This window comes from Neltuma alba, unplaced genomic scaffold, assembly GCF_004799145.2.
Source record: "Neltuma alba isolate B1F8T4 unplaced genomic scaffold, ASM479914v2 tig00011337_pilon, whole genome shotgun sequence".
In the NCBI taxonomy this organism is placed as follows: domain Eukaryota; kingdom Viridiplantae; phylum Streptophyta; class Magnoliopsida; order Fabales; family Fabaceae; genus Neltuma; species Neltuma alba.
The window spans coordinates 285024-305472 of record NW_021636039.1 but is presented as its reverse complement, the minus strand read 5'-3'; the positions used below and the strand labels follow the sequence as shown (position 1 = coordinate 305472).

The 20449-nt window shown below is 33.9% G+C and overlaps 1 protein-coding gene and 1 pseudogene across 1 annotated transcript; one reads left to right on the top strand and one right to left on the bottom strand.

The window, feature by feature from the left end:
- Nucleotides 1-1602: 1602 nt before the first annotated feature.
- LOC114712134 (probable LRR receptor-like serine/threonine-protein kinase At1g56140) lies at nt 1603-7904 on the top strand (annotated as a pseudogene).
- A 672-nt stretch (nt 7905-8576) lies between these two features.
- On the bottom strand, nt 8577-13595 carry LOC114712133 (multiple organellar RNA editing factor 2, chloroplastic-like). Its single transcript, XM_028896604.1, has 4 exons — nt 13465-13595; nt 8929-9255; nt 8733-8830; nt 8577-8614 (listed from the first exon to the last, which is right to left on the bottom strand). The coding sequence occupies exons 1-4, from the start codon at nt 13593-13595 to the stop codon at nt 8577-8579; spliced, it is 594 nt and encodes a 197-aa protein (XP_028752437.1).
- Between the last annotated feature and the right edge of the window lie 6854 nt (nt 13596-20449).

The following is a 20449-nucleotide window of genomic DNA, read 5'->3' as shown; positions in this document are numbered from 1 at the left end:
ACCTAAAAAAAATCAATGCATATATTTTAAATATTTATTCACATTTTAAATTTTGTAGTGTTGAAAACTTATTTATTCAGTAATTGTTTACAAAATTTACGTGCATAAGTTGGTCAAAATAATATTTCACCCACCTATGTACAAAAAAACTTAATAAAATGAGGATTTAATATAATATGGGATAAACTAGTTAATATAATTTATGTTTATCTTCCTTTAACTTTTATTAATTTTAATACACAATGTTTCATAAATTATTTATTTAAATATTTCAATACTTAAGTATTTGAGTTTATATAAACTGGGGAGAGAAACTAAATAATTAGATTATGAGGGCAAATTAATAATTTTAAAATTTAAAAAGATTTACAAATAATAAAATTAAGTAGTTTTGAATCTTTAATGAAATATTTTGTAATGATGTTAAAAACTGGACCTTTTTCTGCCAAATAAAATTGAGCTAAAGGGTAAGTTTTAATTTCAGCGAAGCAGAAGAAATGTCATTATATTTTACTTTAATAATTAATAAAAATCATATTTGAAATAAATAAAATATTATAACGGATTATAGTAAAAATTATAATAACATTACACTAAATATAATCGTCTTGATATCCACCCCTAGATATAGGTTTTTTCCCTTCTATGACAAAATTTAGTTCAATTTGCTTATATCTATTACAACTAATTTTTCAATTCAATCTTAATACTTGAATTTTATGATAAATATAATTATAGTACATTATATTTAAATACAAGAAAAATTAATCTTAAACTTTAAGTAAAAGAAGGCATAAAATATGTACCCAAAAAAAAGCATAAAATAGGAAACAATCTAGAAAAACCTAATTAAAAACAAAATAAAGTCACAAAAACAAATCACTTAAAAAATTCATAAATCTTTCCTAATTTCCTATAATTTCTTTTCCACTTAAAGAACTCTCATTCGAAGGGTAAAAACAACGGTATACAAGAAAAGATGTAAGCCGGGAATGTAACACGCTAACACTATATAATCAATGACATTGAGAATATTAACTAAAATCAAGGAGGAATAAAAAATTGATTATACAAAAAACTGTGCAAAATTTGAAAACTTTTAGACCTTAATTAATCGTACCCCATAAAGTGTCCAGAATCCTTAAGTTGATACGCTTATCATTTCCATAACATGAATACCAAGACAATTAGTGAAACAATTGCGGCATGACGTGTACTATAGAATTGGAATGAATTTACAATATGAAAAACATCGTCCAGTGAAACTCCAAAGGAGGTTTGTAATTTATCACCATAGAATTTATTTAGTTTTTTCACTAATTAATTTTATGGTTATAAAAAGTTTCATTCTCCCTTAATACTTTTTCCTATTGTGCATAAACCATTCATGTCTCATTATCACTGTTGAAGCAAATTGCAGCTGACTTCATGCTTTCTTGTCACTGTTGAAAAATTAGATAACAATTGGAGTGAGGTTTAGCTCTTCATATGTTGTGTAGATTAATACATTTTTAGATATTTTAAATATTTGCCTTCTTTATGTATATGTGTGTATATTTATATATTATGAGGAAACCAACATAGTGATCTTTATGGGGAATGATGTGCAGCAATTTGATTGCTAACAACTTCACAATACAGGACTCAAATAGCAGGTGATTATATACCTTTTATTCAATGATTACCACAAACATATATTTACACACACATATATGTATGTATACATATAAGCTTATTGTATATCACTCCACTTTGCACAAAAATGTGCAACTCCTGATCTCATTTGGGTCCATTTGTTGCCTGTCCTCAATCAAGAATCCTAGGCTTCTTTTTATTAAGCGAACTTCAAGTTAATTCCTTAGCTTGTACATACTCGAATAATAGCGATCCATATATAATTGGAGGTTACATGCACATTTCTGGTTTGATTTATGCTCTTTTTTCCATGCAGTGGTCTTCTTTCTAGACACGAATGCCTGCAGAAATTTTTTTCCTGTTATCATGGTCCTGGAAGGTATAAGTAACGTATGCTAAGTGAAACATCCTTCCTTTAGCCCTTCAGAGTATGCGCTTGGAAGCATTACGGTTCAAGCGATTCATGAAGCAAGCCCATGGATTGAAAATTTGTGATAAAATTGAAGCTTTTCCCCAAACTTTTAGTCCAGGTCGCTACTTGAGTCTATAGAATGTCTGAGTTGTGACTTGGTATTTTCTGGTCGCGACTTGAAGTCACAGAGGTCATTTTTGCTTCCCGGTCACGACCTCAACTTCCCAGGTTGCAACCTGGGGTCACAGAGAACTTTCAGGTACTGTTCACTGAGTATTTTCTAGAATACAGGTCCAATTTCGGGAGGGCACAACTCTTAGCACAAACATCCATTTTAAGCAATCTACCACTTGTTTTAAAGCTCAGGATGTGTACTTTAATCATGCCAAATTTTATAAGTAGATTCAGTCATTTGTCATACTTCTACTCTGTCACTATCTTGTTGATCAATTAGGGATAGCTTATCCCCTAACTTGCACTAACAGTTCATGATTAAAACTTTCCATACATAATACCATTCCATTCATACTCTAGCCATACCCATACATTATCATAGCTAATTACACAAGCCAACATTATCATTTTCAATAATATTCAAAATCAGTCAAAACCCTAGGAATTCCACAAATTCCTTATTGGGGCATTTTCATCATTTTTAGCCTCATATAAGCCTCTGAATCTTATTCCTATTTTTTAAAAAATTTTCTGAAGTGTTTAGACCTTAACCTACCATTTTTCATTTTCTGGGATTTTCGGGCATAATTTCTATTTTTACCCCTACCAGCACAAAACTTTACAAAATTACAATTTTGCCCCTGGTTTGGCTTAACCTCAAAATTTGCCTCATTGAGGCCTCCAACATAACCTTTGGCCTACATTTATTTCCATTTTTCATGCTTGGGCCTCGAGACTTCTTCTGAGTCTCTACCTTCCTCTTTTCTCAGTTCCAGAAAACTCTCTTTTTGCAATTTAGTCCTTGGGACCTTTGCTAAAAGGAGTCTAGTAGTCTATCCATTTCAGGCTAATTTTGGTACTTCGAGGCCCAAAATTTAGGATGCGACACTAAGGATTAGTTTGTTATGACAGGAATTAAAACTGTAAGGAAGAGTAATCTAACATAACCTTTGAAACTCCAAGAAGACAAACTTCTAAATTTATTATCTTTTCTTTAGCTGACACAAAAACTCTACATAAATCTATTGAGATAGCCCTCTTAACTGTTTCCAAGTAGATTCTAATTTTGCAATCAGGTGTGGTGGTCCTTCAATTACAGTATCAGATGGAACTAAATATGAAGGTGAAGATAAGGAACTTGGTATTTTTAATTCTGTTGTTATTGACTCAAGATGGGCAGTTAGCAATATGGGGTTAAACAGTACTCGATCGGCCACTAATTCTTTGTCTAGCCAATTCACTGCTACTATAGGCCCAGCACTCTTCCAGACTGCTCGCGGGTCTACTGATTCATTAAGATATTGTGGCCTGGGGTTGCAAAATAGGGATTACTGAGTCACCCTCGATTTTGCAGAAATATTTATTCTCAATAATAATGCATGGAAAAGTCTTAGAACACGAGTATTTGATATATATATATCTCCAGGTATATATATGTGATTTAATCTGGAGGGATGGTGCTATTTTTTAATAGGAGGAAGATGTATGGATATTTGAAATTATCCCTATTTGACATTCCCTCAGGTTTCCTTTTCTTCTGTTTGTTTCTTTTTCTTTTTTCATGTTTCAGGGAAGTCGTGTTTGGAAGGATTTTGACATAAAAAGGAAAGCTGGAGGGGCCTTATTCAAGCCTGTAAGAAAGGAATTTCAGGTTCAAGTCACAGAAAACTATATTGAGGTCCATCTCTGTTGGATTGGAAAGGGAACTTGCTGCATACCAGAAGATAATACTTTTGGTCTTCTGATATCAACCATCAGAGCAGCCAAAGGTTAAACTATACAAAAATAGTCAGCCGTCCAGAAGTTCAATTACTGATTTTCCATGTATATATGATTGATATGTTACTTATGTGTTGTATAGATTTCAAACTTCCTAACAGAACCTATCTGATTATGGGAATTGTTGTTGCTATCGGATCTGCTGTAAGCTTTTTTCTGTTCTTGTAGTTTTATATATTCGGAGAAGAAAGCATCATGGAGATGGCGATGATGGTAAGCAAACTGGGAAAAAAAATATTGCTGTTTATAAATATCCCTTTGAATTTTAAGCATGCATATTCAAAAATGTCATTTCATGTAAAAAAACAAGAAGAAAAGAAATCATTTAATATTGCAGTCAGTTCCTTTTTCAAGCAGCAATTTGTTACTTAATTTCTGTTTGTCCATAATGACAAGACATTTGCTGATATCGTGATGGCATTTTTTTTATCCAATTATAGGCTTTGCAACTAAAGATAACCAAAATATTAACCATATGTTTAGATGGGAGAGCAGTAGTAAGAGGATAAAATTTAGAGGAGAGAAAACATGACAGAAAAATATTGTTGTTTATACAGCAAGGAAAAATAGGAATAAACGAAAAGTGGAGGAAAAGAGAGACATAAACCTAGCTACATGCATGTTTTCTCCTTGAAGTTATCTCTTTAAAAGTTTTGAAAATAGTTTCAACAACTTAGAGTTTAAAATTTATTCATTCATGATAGATATTAGATATTATTATCATTGTCAAATTAGTCATTTTTCTTTTTTTTGTATTTTCTCTTGTTCATCTAGACTTAATGAAAGAAAATATTTTCTCTTTATTTTTTCTCTCCCACTCTCTTTTTTTCCCATTTTCTCTTTCCCTCCAAACAAATTCAAAGTCCAAGTATAGAGTTTTGTTACCTTATTTCTTTTCTTCAATTTTAAATAAAGGCAAAGTATGCATAAGAGTAAAAGTTTTCTTTTTGAATTTAACTGCAAATGGGGTTTTAGCACCAGATACGCCCTAGCTAGCAATAATTTCTTTGCACAATCCATAACCTTGTTCTTGTTCAATTTGTAGATCTTTTAGGTATTGATACCAAGTCATATACTTTCAACTATTCTGAGTTAAAGAATGCTACAAATGACTTCAATCCTAGCAAAAAGTTGGGGGGGAGGTTTTGGACTTGTATATAAGGTGAATGTATAGGGCTTTTACTTTGTTGAAGAATGAAGTTTTCATTTATAGATGTCCTAAAACCAAATATATAGCCTTTATATAGAGAATAAAAGGTTTCTGTTTTGTATACCAAGGAACACTTAATGATGGAAGAGCAATTGTTGTGAAAAGACTATCTTAAGATCTCATTAAGGAAACAGTCAATTCAAAGCAGAGATTGCTACTATATCAGCTGTGCAACATCGTAATCTTGTCACATTATATGGATGTTGCATTAAAGGAAATGAAAGACTACTTGTCTATTAGTATTTAGAAAATGGGAGTCTTCATGAAGCCTTATTTAGTACAATCATTTTCTACTGTGCACATGTCCATGTTCTCCTGCCTTGCTTTTATTCCCCTTAACTATACTTAGGATATATTCACTTGTATATTGCAAGAAATAATTTTACTCTCAACTGGCCCACTCGTTATGATATCTACATGGGTGTAGTAAGAGGCTTAGCATATCTTCATGAAGAGTCTCGGCTTCACATTGTGCACCGTGATACAAAGGCTACTAATGTTCTGCTTGATCATGACCTTCTCCCTAAAATATCAAATTTTGGTTTGGCCAAATTGTATGATGATAAAATAACCCATATAAGCACCCGTGTGGCTGGGACATTGTAAGTCATTAAGACCTATTTTTCTTGCTTTTTTACTCAACATACCAACATAAATTTTAGGGGGGATATATATTTAAGTCCCAAAAGATAGATCTAGTGTTAGTTAAGTCCATGAAAAAAGTTTCTAAAATATGAGTCGCAAATATTGACTCAGATAGTTATAAAGTAAAGTAATAATTGTAAACAAATAATTATATTTAAAATTTAACTACCTCCTTTGAGACTCCTGAATTTGTATATGTCTGAATCAATATTTGCAGCTCATTTTTTTTGGAAAATTTTATTGGGAACCTAACTATCATTAAATCAATCTTTTAGCACTTGACTATATACCATTCTTCTTAAAATTTATATACGTACGTTGAAGTTTGTTTTGATAAACACTCATGAATTACGAGTAATGGCTATCTTGCTCCAAAGTATGCCATGTGTGGTCACCTTACAGAGAAAGCAGATATGTATTCCTTTAGTGTTTTGGCCCTAGAGATAGTTAGTGGGAGACGAAGTTCTGAGGAGGAGGTGTATCTTTTAGAATGGGTATGTATTACCTGTGTGTTTCCTATAATTAGGATGGGTTTGGTTTCTATATCATTTCGAGTTTTCATTCTTTATTTACACATGCAAAATTTTATTGTTTGGAAATGTTTTGTTTAGTTAAAAATGTGCCTTATTACAAAATGCCACCACACATTTTATGGAAAATATTTTCTTCTAAATTCTACTCAGCACATTTTTATTCATGTTTTGGTGAACTTGTTTTATCACATGAAAATAGTGGAACCTAAAACATAGGCATGTAAAAAGAATGCAACGAACTTTGGCAATCAAATTCTGAGAATTGTTAAAGCTTGAATTAAAGTTAATGATGAAATATGAAGAAACTTATGGGTAGGTTTGGTTTCCTATTTCATCAATGTTTTTTATTTTAATTTAAAACCAAATAAAAAATGTGTTTTTGGTTATGTGTTCTAAAAAATTAAACAAAAGTTAATTTTTTTTATAAAACCAAAAATGCTCATGGTGTTTTGTTACTTTGTGTTCCACAAAATTAAGGAGAGGTGGAGAGCATTATATTTTTATTAATGATTATCATTTTAATAAAGAAAAAATTCTTTCAATCTTCTCTTCACCATTGTTTTCATGTTTTTCAAAATAATTATTCAAATAGATTTTTTAAATTTTTTGCTTCAATACTTATTCTGAAAAAATTACTCCACAAAATTTTTCTAAAAGCATAAAAATAGAGAATGAAATCAAACAAATCCTATTTTATCTTTTCTTCAAAAAAAAATCTTTTCTCATCATCAACCTAAAAAATTATCATTTATTTATGTATATATAAATAGAATCAATAGTTATTGATAGACTGTTGTTCATGTCATTTTTTTAACAAGTAATAAATTGCATAAAAATTCCCTTGCAATGCAGGAGGTGACTTCTAGTTATGTGTGTGTATATATATATATATAAACTATGAACATGTAACTATTTATTTACTATAATCTAGGTAGTGTTTTTGAAAAATAAATCCCCTTATGCACTGCCCAAAAGGACATTTTAGTCAGCTAAAATATAGAAAGCATAACTGAAAATATAAAATAAAAATAAATAGCTAATGTGGTCATGTTTAGATATATTGATTATTCCTTTTTGATTTTGAGCAAAACACACACACACACACATATGATTTTCGAGTCATCAACAGGTTTGGCAACTGCATGAAGAGAATCGTATAGTTGAAGTGGTAGATCCCAGACTATCATCATATTTCAATGAGAAAGAAATTAAGAGAATGGTGGGGATATCTCTTCTGTGCACTCAAGCATCACTATCTTTAAGGTTGGCAATGTCACGTGTGGCAGTAATGCTTTATGGAGATATGAAAGTGAGCACTGTAACTTCAAAGCCTGGATACGTGACAGACTTGAATTTCGATGATGTGAGCAGCTGCAGGACTAGTCAAGTGACAAAGCGATCAGAAGAAACTCAGTACGACTCAATAACAAGTGCTAGCATTGTCAGCCACCCAAACCAATCACCTGTAGATGCTTCTAAACCCATCCTTCATCAAACTCTCTCTCAAGGTTGTTAAGCATTGATTGATCATGTTTTGTTGTCTAATGGCAGCAAAGGCCCTCTAATGCCCTAACTGCCCAAATAAGTTTTTTTTATTGATTATTAAATTCTACATGTGAAGTTTTGATATTTTATGGACATGAAATGATGTCATTTTAGAGCTTAGACTGTGTTACGATATTATAAGAAAACCAATAGCATAATTTTAGAGTAACGCAATTCTTCTCTTGTCCATGGGTAAATTATAGTCCATGGTAGAGCATGGGGCCATTCAACTCATTTTCTTCCACCTCCCCACACCCCAAATGAGTTTTAAGCTCCTACATATAGGCTTTCTTTGGTCTTTAATATAGATAATTTGTTATTGTCCCATAGTCCAAAATATTCTCTCAGGGTCTTAAATGCAAGTCACATTTAATGACCTCACATATACCATATCCAAGGAAAGAAAACCAAATTGGGGTAAGATTCTACTCCCTTCCATCCAAAATATAGGAATTAGCTAGTTTGAGGATTTTGTTTTGGTATCATGTATAAGATATCAATTTATTTTATTTATTATACGTATTATTTTTCCTAGATTACCAGTCAGAGAAGAAAATGAACCAAATATAGAATTATGAAATTGAACATGACTATTATTCTTTTAGAACATTGGAAAGCTTTTCAATACTTGCCGCCATAATCCTTAGTCTCTTGGGAGGACAAATAGTATGCCGAGCAACCCTATTGACCCAAAAGAACAACAATACACACAAATGTGAGACATAAAGAAAAAAAATAAGGTCCTAAACATGCATGCATACAATGAAAACACAAGTATTGAAGCCAATTGGCAACAAACCTTCTAGCTTAAAAGATGTCTCCTCGTCTATCTCACACCCGAATCCGAAGTACCTCTCACAAGAAACATTATAAATCCTCTTCTTAGCTTCCTCTTCACTGAAAAGTGAGAATTGAAAATCAGGTGCAATGAATAACAAAAAGCCAGGAGGGAAGTTTCATTTTCTCAAGGAATGCAGCAAACAAAATTAGTATACATTCCGACAATCTTAGCAATAGTTTGTAGATAACAATCAATCATCCGTTGTTTGGTAGTACCCTCTCCCCCTGGCTTGTCCATGACAATGAGCCAGTGCTCATAGTCACAATCAGGAAATAGTGGGGCCATCTCTATGTGTGGTCGGCCACTGAAGTTGAAGCCTGAGTTGCCGAACCGATTGATGTGGCATTGGAAGATCGTGAAACAAACCAGAGCAAGCAAGCACAATGCTAGAGAAGGTGGGTTGATAGATCTGCGAGCGAGGAGGATGGTTGGGATAAGAGGGGATTGGGTAATGGACATGGAAGTGGTGGAGAGAAGGCGTCTAGGAAGGAAAATAGGGAAGCAGAAGAAGAGCAAGAAGTTGGAGCTTGGGCGAGTGCCATTCCTAGAGGAAGAGGATGATCAGAGAGGGTTTTGCAATCTTGCCCTTGTCCTGTCTCCTTTTCTCATCTTTATCAGCTATTCACTAGCACACTGAGATTACCAACCCAATCCCAAAATTTAAAAACAAAAAACAAACACGAAGAAAACACTGCTGCATAAATGCATCAAGGAATTAGGAACTAAAACAACATAGGTGCAGCGGGTTCTAGCATAAATGATGGTTAGTCCTCACAACATGGTGAATTACGACTCGAATCTCATTAAAAGAAATACTCATAGTGCCTGATAATATTTTGAATAAAATTGCTTTCCATAAGAAAATACTTATACGTAGCCAAAAAAAAATGAAAAGGGTGATTGCTCAAACACATATTGGTGTTCAGGATGTATCTCCACAAGTAAGGAAGCGGCTGATTCAATCGATCATTCAGCGAGGGAAAAAAAATTGATAGAGGGATGGTCCAGAGGCACAGAACCTCTCCTCTCCCTTACGGTCCTCTTACCATCATTTTCTCTAGTCCTCACCCTCCATTTCATTTTACAGTTATGAAACACTCAATAAAATATTGAGATTTGTAGTAAAATACCATCAAGACAGTGAATCTTCAATTTTAAATCTAACTGCCTTTTTTCCCCCTTTAAAAAAAGCCCATTTTCCCAATTACTCTATGTACTATGTGAGTAACACAACTTGCCTTGAGTTTAATTTAATATGCGAGAATAATTTTCATTCTAATATGAGAGTAAAATGTTGTATTTATATGTGCAAATCTCAATATTTTATTGAGTGTTTCATGAGTGTAGGATGAAATGGAGGGTGAGGATTAGAGAAGAGGATGGTAAGAGAACCACAAGGGAGAGGAGAGGTTCTGTGTCGATTGTCGGACTTTGGGAATTTGTAATTAAATCCCAAATAAATCTAATTAAAATAATCATAACCAAAATCAGGACTATACGTTTTTTCAATTTTCTTTTAGAAAAAACTTAAAGTTAAGTTCATTATATCCAGTATGTCAAGTTCTCTACTAGCACATGTTCATGTGTTTTTTTTTATTTCATGTGAATTTATAATTAAATACCTAATATTTCAAAAATAGGACAGATAATTATATGTTATTGAAAAACTTGATATAATCGATATAAAAAACTTGATTATTGTTCTTTTCCTTTTTAAATTATAGAGAATTATTTTGGTCTCTCAACAATATTCAAAATTTTTTGATGAGTCCTCTTGGCCTATTAAAAAATAGAGGCCTGAATTTGAATTTTGTTATTTCGGATCAATTTAATTAGCATTCACCATAAAAAAGCTTAATAAATAAAATTTATTTATTAATCATCATAAAAAATTATTGTAATAAAAAGGAAAAGGAGACAAAGACAAGCCTAACGCTCTTCTTTTTTGATACAAAAGTGGGCTACCTGGCCAAATTAAAAGAAGCAAACCCCATTACAACCATGATCCCCAAGAGTCTCTAAATTCTCTGGACAAGTGTCCATCAGCAAAGAACGAGGCCATAATTTGGAAGTCCCTTGATATATATTTTAAATCCACTTCCCAGTTGAAACGCAGCAGCTCCCATCTCCTAAGAAACGTGAGGCTATAATTTTCAGCAAATCTCCCAACGCTGCTATCTGCAAGTTTGAGAGTGAAATTTTATGGATTGGGCTTCCTAGCGGGCTGAGTTACAAATTCAAGATGACTGTGGCCCATAATATCTGGGCTTTGATATTCTCCATTTTTTGTTCATTTTGTCCTTTTTTTAAAAAAGAAAAACTAAGTAACCAACGGGGGTTGAATTTAGTAGAAAAAGCTAATTCCTCACAATATGGCAAACCAAGATTCGAATTGCCACTAGGAGAGATGCTTGACAGTGTTTTGAATAGGATTGCTTCTAATAGGAGGATACTTATACTTTAGCAAAAAAAAAAACTAGGTAACATTTGATTCCTTAAAATATTTTTCTATTGTCTTAAAGTACTTTTTGGTATATTTACTACCTTAAAATATTTTTTTTGGTAACACTCAGTATTCCAAATTTATTTCTTTTTGAATTCCAACAAAACTACTTATGCCAAAATACCATTATTGTTTGTCCAGTAAAATACTTTTTAGGAGATGTTTGGATGAAATCAAACCATGATTTGGAGAATAGCTTCTGGATAATAGATTTTGGGAGAATACATTTTGTGAAGAATAGATTTTGTGAAAAAGTTATTCTGATAAAGTGAGAGTGTTTGGATAGTTGTTATCTACAAATTACTAAAAAGGGCATAAGTTAATATGATAACTATATAAAAAAAGAGATGTTATAATATATTTTAGGAAAAATGACATTGAGGTCCCATGAAGAAGAAAATACATCAAATAGGTCCCCTGAAATCTCATAATTATTTTGAAGTCCCAAAGGGACTTAGATGCAATTTTCAGAATGCACAAATTACTCCCTTGCCCTACCCCTGCTATCAGAAAAAAAGACAGGAGAAGTTCATTTGGGTGAGGATTTCCCGTGCAAAATTATCATGGTGAAGCTTTTGTAAATGCGAGGATTTCCATGGGTGAAGAAGATGTTGAAGCTTCTGTAAATGCGAGTAATATGACAAATCTTCAAGTGTGGAACTTTCTTTTCTCTCCTCTCTTACCTTTCTTGACAGATTGTGTATTTGTTTGGGAATGGGAAATCAAAAAATCATTTTTGCCGTTAGTATTTCAAAGCTTTTGTTTTTGGTTTAGGATTCAGAAGTTAATGAATGGAAAAGCTTTGTTTTTGGTTGGTGTGTGTTGTGATTTAAGTTGGGTGTGTAGAATGATAATGGGTGCTTTGTTTTTGGGTGATTTTCCTCTGTTCTGATATTAGTTTAGTGGCAAAGGAAGAAAAAGATGAAGGTTAGTGAGGGTAGAAACCCTTAGCACAAAATGGGATTATGTTGTCAATCAGGCTGTGATTGTTGTCAATGTGTGCCGCAAAACTTGTCAATGTAGCTCCTTAAGTTGTCAATGACAGTCGCATGCTTCTTGATGCAGGTTTAAGTTACTGATGGCGAGTACGTCTGGAAAACATCTATTTTGCTTTGTTCACATAGGGGAAAAGTTTATAAATGATGGAGAAGATAATATGAGATATGTGGGAGGTAGTGTAAGAACAACCAATATAAAGGAGGGCACAAGTTATGAAGAATTGAAAGAAATTTTATCATCAATTACTGGAAAAGAAAGGAACTCATTTCTTCTGAAATTCTTAGTTGTGTTTGATAAAAAAAACTTTTGTGGAGTTGGTAGATGATGATGGGGTGGAACATTTGATAAAGTTCAATGAAGAAAGTGGTCATGTGTGTGTCGAAGAAAATGAAAATGAGGACCACATAGAAGCAACAAGGGATGATATAATGGAGGAGCAAGATGTGTAAGTATAGTTTAACAAAACTGTTATTGTGATTTTTTAGTATGTCAGTTGTTACTGTATTGCTACCAACTTGTCAATGCATGCACCCTGATTTGTCATTTTCTGCAGGAAGGTCAAATTTAGCTGCTTTAATTGTGATTGATGACTTAAGGTGCAATGTTGACAAGAGTCCTAATAAAATTAAAAAGGACTTGTATAAAGAATATGGAGTGCAATTGAACTATACTCAAGCATATAGGGTTAGGAAGAGAGCACTAATGGAATTACATGGTCGAGTAGAAGATTCTTATAAGGTAATCCCTTGGATGTGTGAGAGACTAATGGAAATTGATCCTGACATAGTTGCAAGATGGGAAGGCTCAGATAGCAACCGATTTGAGAGGCTATTCATTGCATATGGATGCTCAATTAAAGGCTTTGTGGACTGTTACATTGTACTGTCATTTTAGTTGTCATTACCTGCACCCTGAGTTGTCACTAGACCTGTTATGACTTGTCAATCATTGCACTACGACTTGTCAATGAATTTGCTGATGTAAGTTGTCAACAACATGAATTCAAGTAATATAACCTTTTTTACCATGAAATGATATTTAGAATCACTCTATCATATTATATTTTGGTTGTATGGTCATATATAATCATTATTAATGAAGTGTCAAAAACTCACCTCTCCCTTGTCCCCTGTCAGTGGTGGCTCTGTGACTTGTCAATGACAACACTGTGACATGTCAACAGAGCACTGTGGCTTGTCAATGACAACATTATCCCTTGTCAATGGTTTATCCGGTGACTTGTTAATGGAGCATTGTGACTTGTCAATACAGTACTGTAACTTGTTAATGGCAACACTGTCTCTTGTCAATGGTTGCATTATGACTTGTCAATGGGGCACTGTGACTTGTCAATATAGTACTGTGACTTGTTAATGGCAACACTGTCCCTTGTCAATGGTTGCACTATGCCTTGTTAATGGGGCATTGTGACTTGTCAATACAGCACTGTGACTTGTTAATGGCAACACTGTCTCTTGTCAATAGTTGCACTATGCCTTGTTAATGGGGCACTGTGACTTGTTTGTGAGAACACTGTCCCTTGTCAATGGTCACTGTCAAGAGAGCACTGTGACTTGTCAATGGAGTACCGTGACTTGTTAATGGCAACACTGTCCCTTGTCAATGGTTGCATATGACTTGTCAATAGGGCACTATGACTTGTCAATGGGGCACTGTGACTTGTCAATGGAGCACTGTGACTTGTTATGAAATTCTCGTATCACTTGTCATTAACTCCTGTTATATTAGTTGTTATTTTGGATAACTCAGGTTGTTAATTTAAACGCAAGGTAACCAACCATAATATCTCTGCACATATAAAATAGAAATATAATTAAAAATGTAATAAAACCCTAACAAATTAGTATTACAATATGTGATGACAAAGGTAATAATACTATAAACATAATCTGATCAGTTTGTTACAAAATGATGTATTTGCTAATCATCTTACAACACATATCATGGGCTAAGAGAACAAAAAATTTATAGACTACTCTATCTCCTCTTCTTGGTCTTGTTGTAGTCCGATGGCATCGACATCACTTCACTCCCATGTTCATTATTTGGATGGGTAACCAACCACCACAAACAGTCAACCTTCAGCTCTTGTAGTTCATCATTAGAGTATCGTGGCATTGTATATCCTGCATCATCTTGAACAGTGCCATCCCACTCTTGTAGCCAAGAGATAACATGAACTCCACATGAATCACTACCAAGTAAATTGAAAATGTTAGCACCTTGCAATTGTTATTGTGAACAAAAACAACATAACACAATCGAATAGAACAACTACACTTACGTATCATTCTGCACATAGACTTTAGCCCATTTCACTTCGTTGTCAATTTTGTCCTCATTGACAAACAATTTTGGCTTAACAGCACGTAGCATCGAATGGAAACAGTTTATCTGGGGAAAAAAACACACACATACATAATGAAAAGGCATCACTAACAACACAGCATCCAGTAACAAGGCACAGAGCATCCAGTAACAAGTAACACAGTATCCAGTGACAAGGGACAGAGCATCCAGTGACAACTAACAAAGCATCCAGTGACAACTACCAGAGCATGCAATGACAACTACCACAACATCTAGTGACAACTAACAGAGCATCCCATGACAACTAGCACAGCATCTAGTGACAACTACCACAGCATGTAGTGACAACGGACAGAGCATCTAATGACAACTAGCATAGCATCCAGTGACAACTAACAGAGCATCTGGTGACAACTAACAGAGCATCCAGTGGCAACTAATATATCATCCAGTGACAAGTAACAGATCATCCAGTGACAAGTAACAGATCATCCAGTGACAACGAGCACAACATCTAGTGACAACTACCAGAGCATGCAATGACAACTAGCACAGCATCCGGTGACAACTATCACAGCATGTAGTGATAAGGGACAGAGCATCCAGTGACAACTAGCATGGCATCCAGTGACAAGTAACAGATCATCCGGTGACAACTAGTACAGCATCCAGTGACAACTACCAGAGCATGCAATGACAACTATGTAGACTGCTAGTAACAATTATAATAGTCATTGACAAGTATAAAAGCTGTAAATAACTACTCACAGTTTGTGTTGCCATGAATTGCTTGGGGTCGAACTGCCCTTTATTTGTCCTCTTTTTCTTCTTCTTTGCATCATGTTGTTGCTCACCCCCTTCTTCTTTGCTTCTTCTTCCTCGGCTTGTAATCTCATGAATGTGATACTATCAACCAACAAGTTAAGGGCATGGAAGGTCATGGTCTTTGTCTAAAAAACATAACAAAACCAATTATCTTCAAATAAAGTAGGACCAAAAATGAAATCGCAATCCCCGATATTGTATCCATTATATTCAGGTAATATTTCTCTTTCATGGTCCTCCCATTTCCACCTTAAAGGATTCGCCACCATTTTCTGCATGAAATCTGCAGAAAATATATGGCGGTTGACTCGCCCATCTTTTTCCTTTTGATCTCCAACGAATGTCTTCCCCACCATAGTCATAAACTGAAATTGCAAATACAAAAAAATTACAACTCTTTAGCATGCAATAACTCATTCTGATATTAACTATCTACGTGTGACTCATCCTGTCGTTTATCTATCTTCTACGTTGGAGACATTGCAACTCACCACGGGTTAGGAAGTATCCATACATCGATACAAAGTATCTAACACAAATGAAACAATTATAAAGTTAGTAAATTCAGTAAATTCTGTAACATAATACAAAATTGGTCACCAAAACATAATACTTACTGCTCTTGCTCCTCTTGATTACACCTTACTATACACATGTCAAATAAAGCTTGCCTGTCATCAATTGTTCTCTTTTTCCCAGCCTTGCTTTTAAATTCCAGAAATGGAGACCTAAGAGCTTTCCCCTTACTTATCACCCTTGTTGATTTCCTCATATGTTCGTTCCCTTCCCCTTGGGTGGCCTCATCCACTTCTTTATCCTCTTCATCCTCTTCTTCTCTTTTATTTTCTTCTTCATCTTTGTTGTCCTCATTTCCCTTCTCTTTTTCCTCTTCATCTTCTTTTTCTTCGTTATGTGATTCTTGTCCACCCATCTCCTTTTCTGACTGAGTTTCTTGCTCTTCTTCTTCATTTCTATCATCTTGTGATTCAGATTCTTCTTCTTCATTTCTATCATCTTCTTCCTCATCCTCTGAATCACTTCCTTTCTCAACTTTTTCCTCTTTTGCTTTAGATTCTTCTTCCTCATCTTTGTCCTCTTCACTTACATTACCACTACCCTCCCTTAGTCTTGATTGAAGGGCCATCATTTCCTCCCCCAGCATAGACACTAATCGAGTATATGTCTTTTTGATCTCCTATACAAATAAAATTCAAAACAGTAAGCAAAAGTAGAAAAACAAAAACAAAAAAAACAAAAAATTAATCATTAAGCCTACAAGTCCACATACCGGGTGAGTTAAATTTTCAGAATCAAATTTGGTGGATGCAAGAGTCCTCGATTGCTTTCCTTCTCCTCTTTAACTCTTTGTTGCACTTTCTTTTCATCCCAATTTGCAACAGCATGCTTTACATGTGTAGTTTTTGTTTCTCCCAGTGAAAAATTTTGTAGACAATATAACTGCAAGTGACATGAATGATAAGTTAACAGCAGCCATTGACAACATTCTGACCATCAAATGACAACAGAAACATACAAATTATTATAGCACTTACGATTAGGAAGTATAGACAACCTGACACATTCTTCTTCTTCTTAGTCAACTTGCCTTTTTCTAATTGTTTCTTGTACACTCCAATCCCCTTATATAGTTCATACAACACATAAGAGGACCAATCAAACTTATCCAATCTATCCGTTGTTGATAGTATTACCTTCAACAAATAATCACCGACACAAATACTTGCATTAGGACATAACAACGTTCCCAATGCATACATGACAAACAGTACCTTAAAATTTTCATCTTGGTTCTCAGTCAACAATGATGCTATCTTCTTGTATGGCATATTGCCATACATAATCCTCCACTGCTTGAACACTTCATCTTCATTATTCACAACTACTTTAATCTCTTCTCCGTTAAATGGTAGCTCCAAAAATTCATGCACATCTTTTGCCCTCATTTCCCTTCTCTTCCCTCTTATTGAAATGTTTTTTGATGCAAGATCAAATGCAGATATAAACTCTCCACACAATTCTCTTTGAATTGTGTGGCAACATACTTCCACTAGCTTGTCAAAACCTATCTTCTTTAGCCTGTCCATTAGATCCATCCTTTCTTTGATTATCTTGTAAACTATATACTTCTTGGACTTTGTGGGAGCTCTTTGTTCCTTAGCTCTTTTACAATACTCCTCTTTTTGCTGTTCAGATAATTTGTCCCAAGCATTTCTCACATGTTCATTCCTAGATTCAAGTTATTTGTATTTCCTTGAGCTTTTCTTATGGAATTCCTCTATGAATAAGGCATACCCAGAAAAATGACAGCTTCTTTGTTGTGCACTTTTGTTGGTTCCATCCTTCCTCATCTACTTAACCTGCAAAACAAGACCAATGCATTGAACTTCAATTCTTTTTGAATTTCTAGTAAACTTTTTAGAGATGCAGAGCTTCCTAGATATAGAAAAGAAAATTGATTTAAAAGCACTATGAAATAAAAAAAAAATTCTAACACTGATTTGATGATGTGGCATGATAACAAATGATGAATCAAATTAAAGGTGATGGATCAAACAGCACTAAATCCATTTCTATAAATAAAACCATCAATCATGCCAAATTATTTCTTTCAAGAGGCTATGTTCAAAGATATCATCAAATAAAAATGAAGCAATTATTTTCCTAGTTTCTTGTTTTAAATCATATACAAACTACATAAAAGCCTTGATGCACTAACACCAAACATTCATATTCTTCTTTTTTGGAGGAGGAATAATGCCATAATTTAAATCAAAATTCCTTCGTTTCCTTTTGATTTGACAAAAGCTTCATGCATGGCAATATTAACATTTCATGTTGTATAAGCTTAAGTCTCTACATGATCCTACTCTTATTCACGAAGCATTAAGGACAAGAGGGTTAAAGGATGACACAACTTGCATAGTCATTGACATAATTCTTCCTGAAAATGCAATGCCACTGCCACCTCCCCCAAAAAAGAAGAACAAGTTGAGGGCTCTGCTTTTCAGGAAGAAGTCTCGTGATGCTGCTGGTAACCTATCAAAGAAGCTTTCGGCTATAAATATAGTGGAGGAACTGTTCGAAGAAGGATCAGCTATGCTTGCTGAAAGGTAATGTCTTCCTTTTTTCAACACTATCAATTCACTAATTAAATGGTATACAAATTTATTGTGTCTGTGCCCTGCATATTGATTGTTGTTGTTCAAAGTGGAGGGTAATATTTGTTTAATACAAGGATCTAAAAACACAGACATAAAGGCGGGTAGGTGAATCATGGCTGGCTTTTCCCTGGTATTTCATCATGGAAGCTAATGCATGTGCCCTGTAATTTGTATCTTAAGGTTACCAAACAACAAAGTTCCACATACGAAGCCATCAAAAACCAAACATATTTTTCTTACTAAAGGGATTCCAAATTACTTTTAAAGTTTTGTCTTACTATTGTCACAAAGGTTCAAATAATCAGTTATCCAATTTGAAGTAATTCTCTTTTTCAATCATTATGGCTCCTGAAAGTTTGAACATTGCCGAACAGAGCTATAATGACAAACAATGACCAAATACCAAACTCAAACACAAAAATCGAGTTCTTCACTGCTTACCGTGACAAGAAATATGAGTCCACTGTAGTTTGAACAATGATGAATAGAGCTATAATGATGAGCTTCACTGCAATGATTCCGACCTCCGACGACGATGCTTTCAGAGACAACCAGAGCTATAACTACTTCGACGATGCTTTCAGATTTCGGTTTCGGTCTTCACTGCAATGATTCTGACCTCCGACGACGAGGATGATTTCAACGATAGCGCACAGTCACCACCCACCACAAGAGAAGAGGCTTTGACCAGAAATCAGAAGAAAATGGAGAAGGAACATGGCTGAAATGCAGAGATATTGAAATAGAACAAGGTACGATTAAAATGGCAATAGAGCTTGGATGAGAGTATGGAGGGTGAGAGCGTGATTTTGAAGTGAAATAGAATAGGGCTTCACACGCGAAGAGGCTTTCAACCAGACATTAGTTTTTTGAATCGCAACAGGGAAGGTTTCAACATTTCGTGCGATTGCTACCCGGGGCAATAAGGTCTTTTCAAATTTCATTAAATTGCACTGAGGTCCCTTTGGGACTTCACAAAAATTATGAGATTTCAGGGGACTTATTTGATGTATTTTGTTCTCCATGGGACCTTAATGTCATTCTCCCTATATTTTAATTTGAAGGAATAAAATTGTTAATAATATATTTTTTACCAACATAATTAATAATATATAAGATAATGTATTTAATAAAAAATTAAGATGTGTATATGTATTTATAAAATGTAAGATTAAATATGTTAATAGAAAAATAATTGAGGGATGTTAAAGTCATATTACCGTTGGGATCTACTCTGACAGGCACAATCATACTCTCTAATTTGAATTAGAAGTTGAATGGATTCACTTCTTCTGAAAACCATGGTCTATTGATTTTTGCCCCTATTTGCCATATATTTGACCCTAACCATGGTTTGAGTCATTTGCCAAACATGCCCTAAGAAGCCAATGTAAGACGTCAGCTCAAAACTTAGTGGGAGCATAACAGAAATAACTAGCAAAGGGGAAAAAAACGTTAATGAAGGACTTAGATGATCTATTATTTGGTTTCTATAAAGGAATTGACCTGAGAATAAAAACAAGCTACAAAAAAAGATTACACTCCACTGGTCCTTAATATAGGATCTAACTATTGAGTTGATATTAGTTTTAAATATAAAATTTATGTTTCATAATTATTATTTTTTTCTAAATTACCTATATTAATACTCTTTTAACTATAATCAAATAGGAGAAAAAAAGATATTAAGAAAATTTATTATGATGTTTTAAAAAAAACATTTACTCCTCCGGTCCTAAATGTAGGACCTATTTTGTAGTACAATTTATACTACAAAATGAATCCTATATTTAGGACCGGAAGGAGTAATAATTTTTATAATTGTCGCAGATACT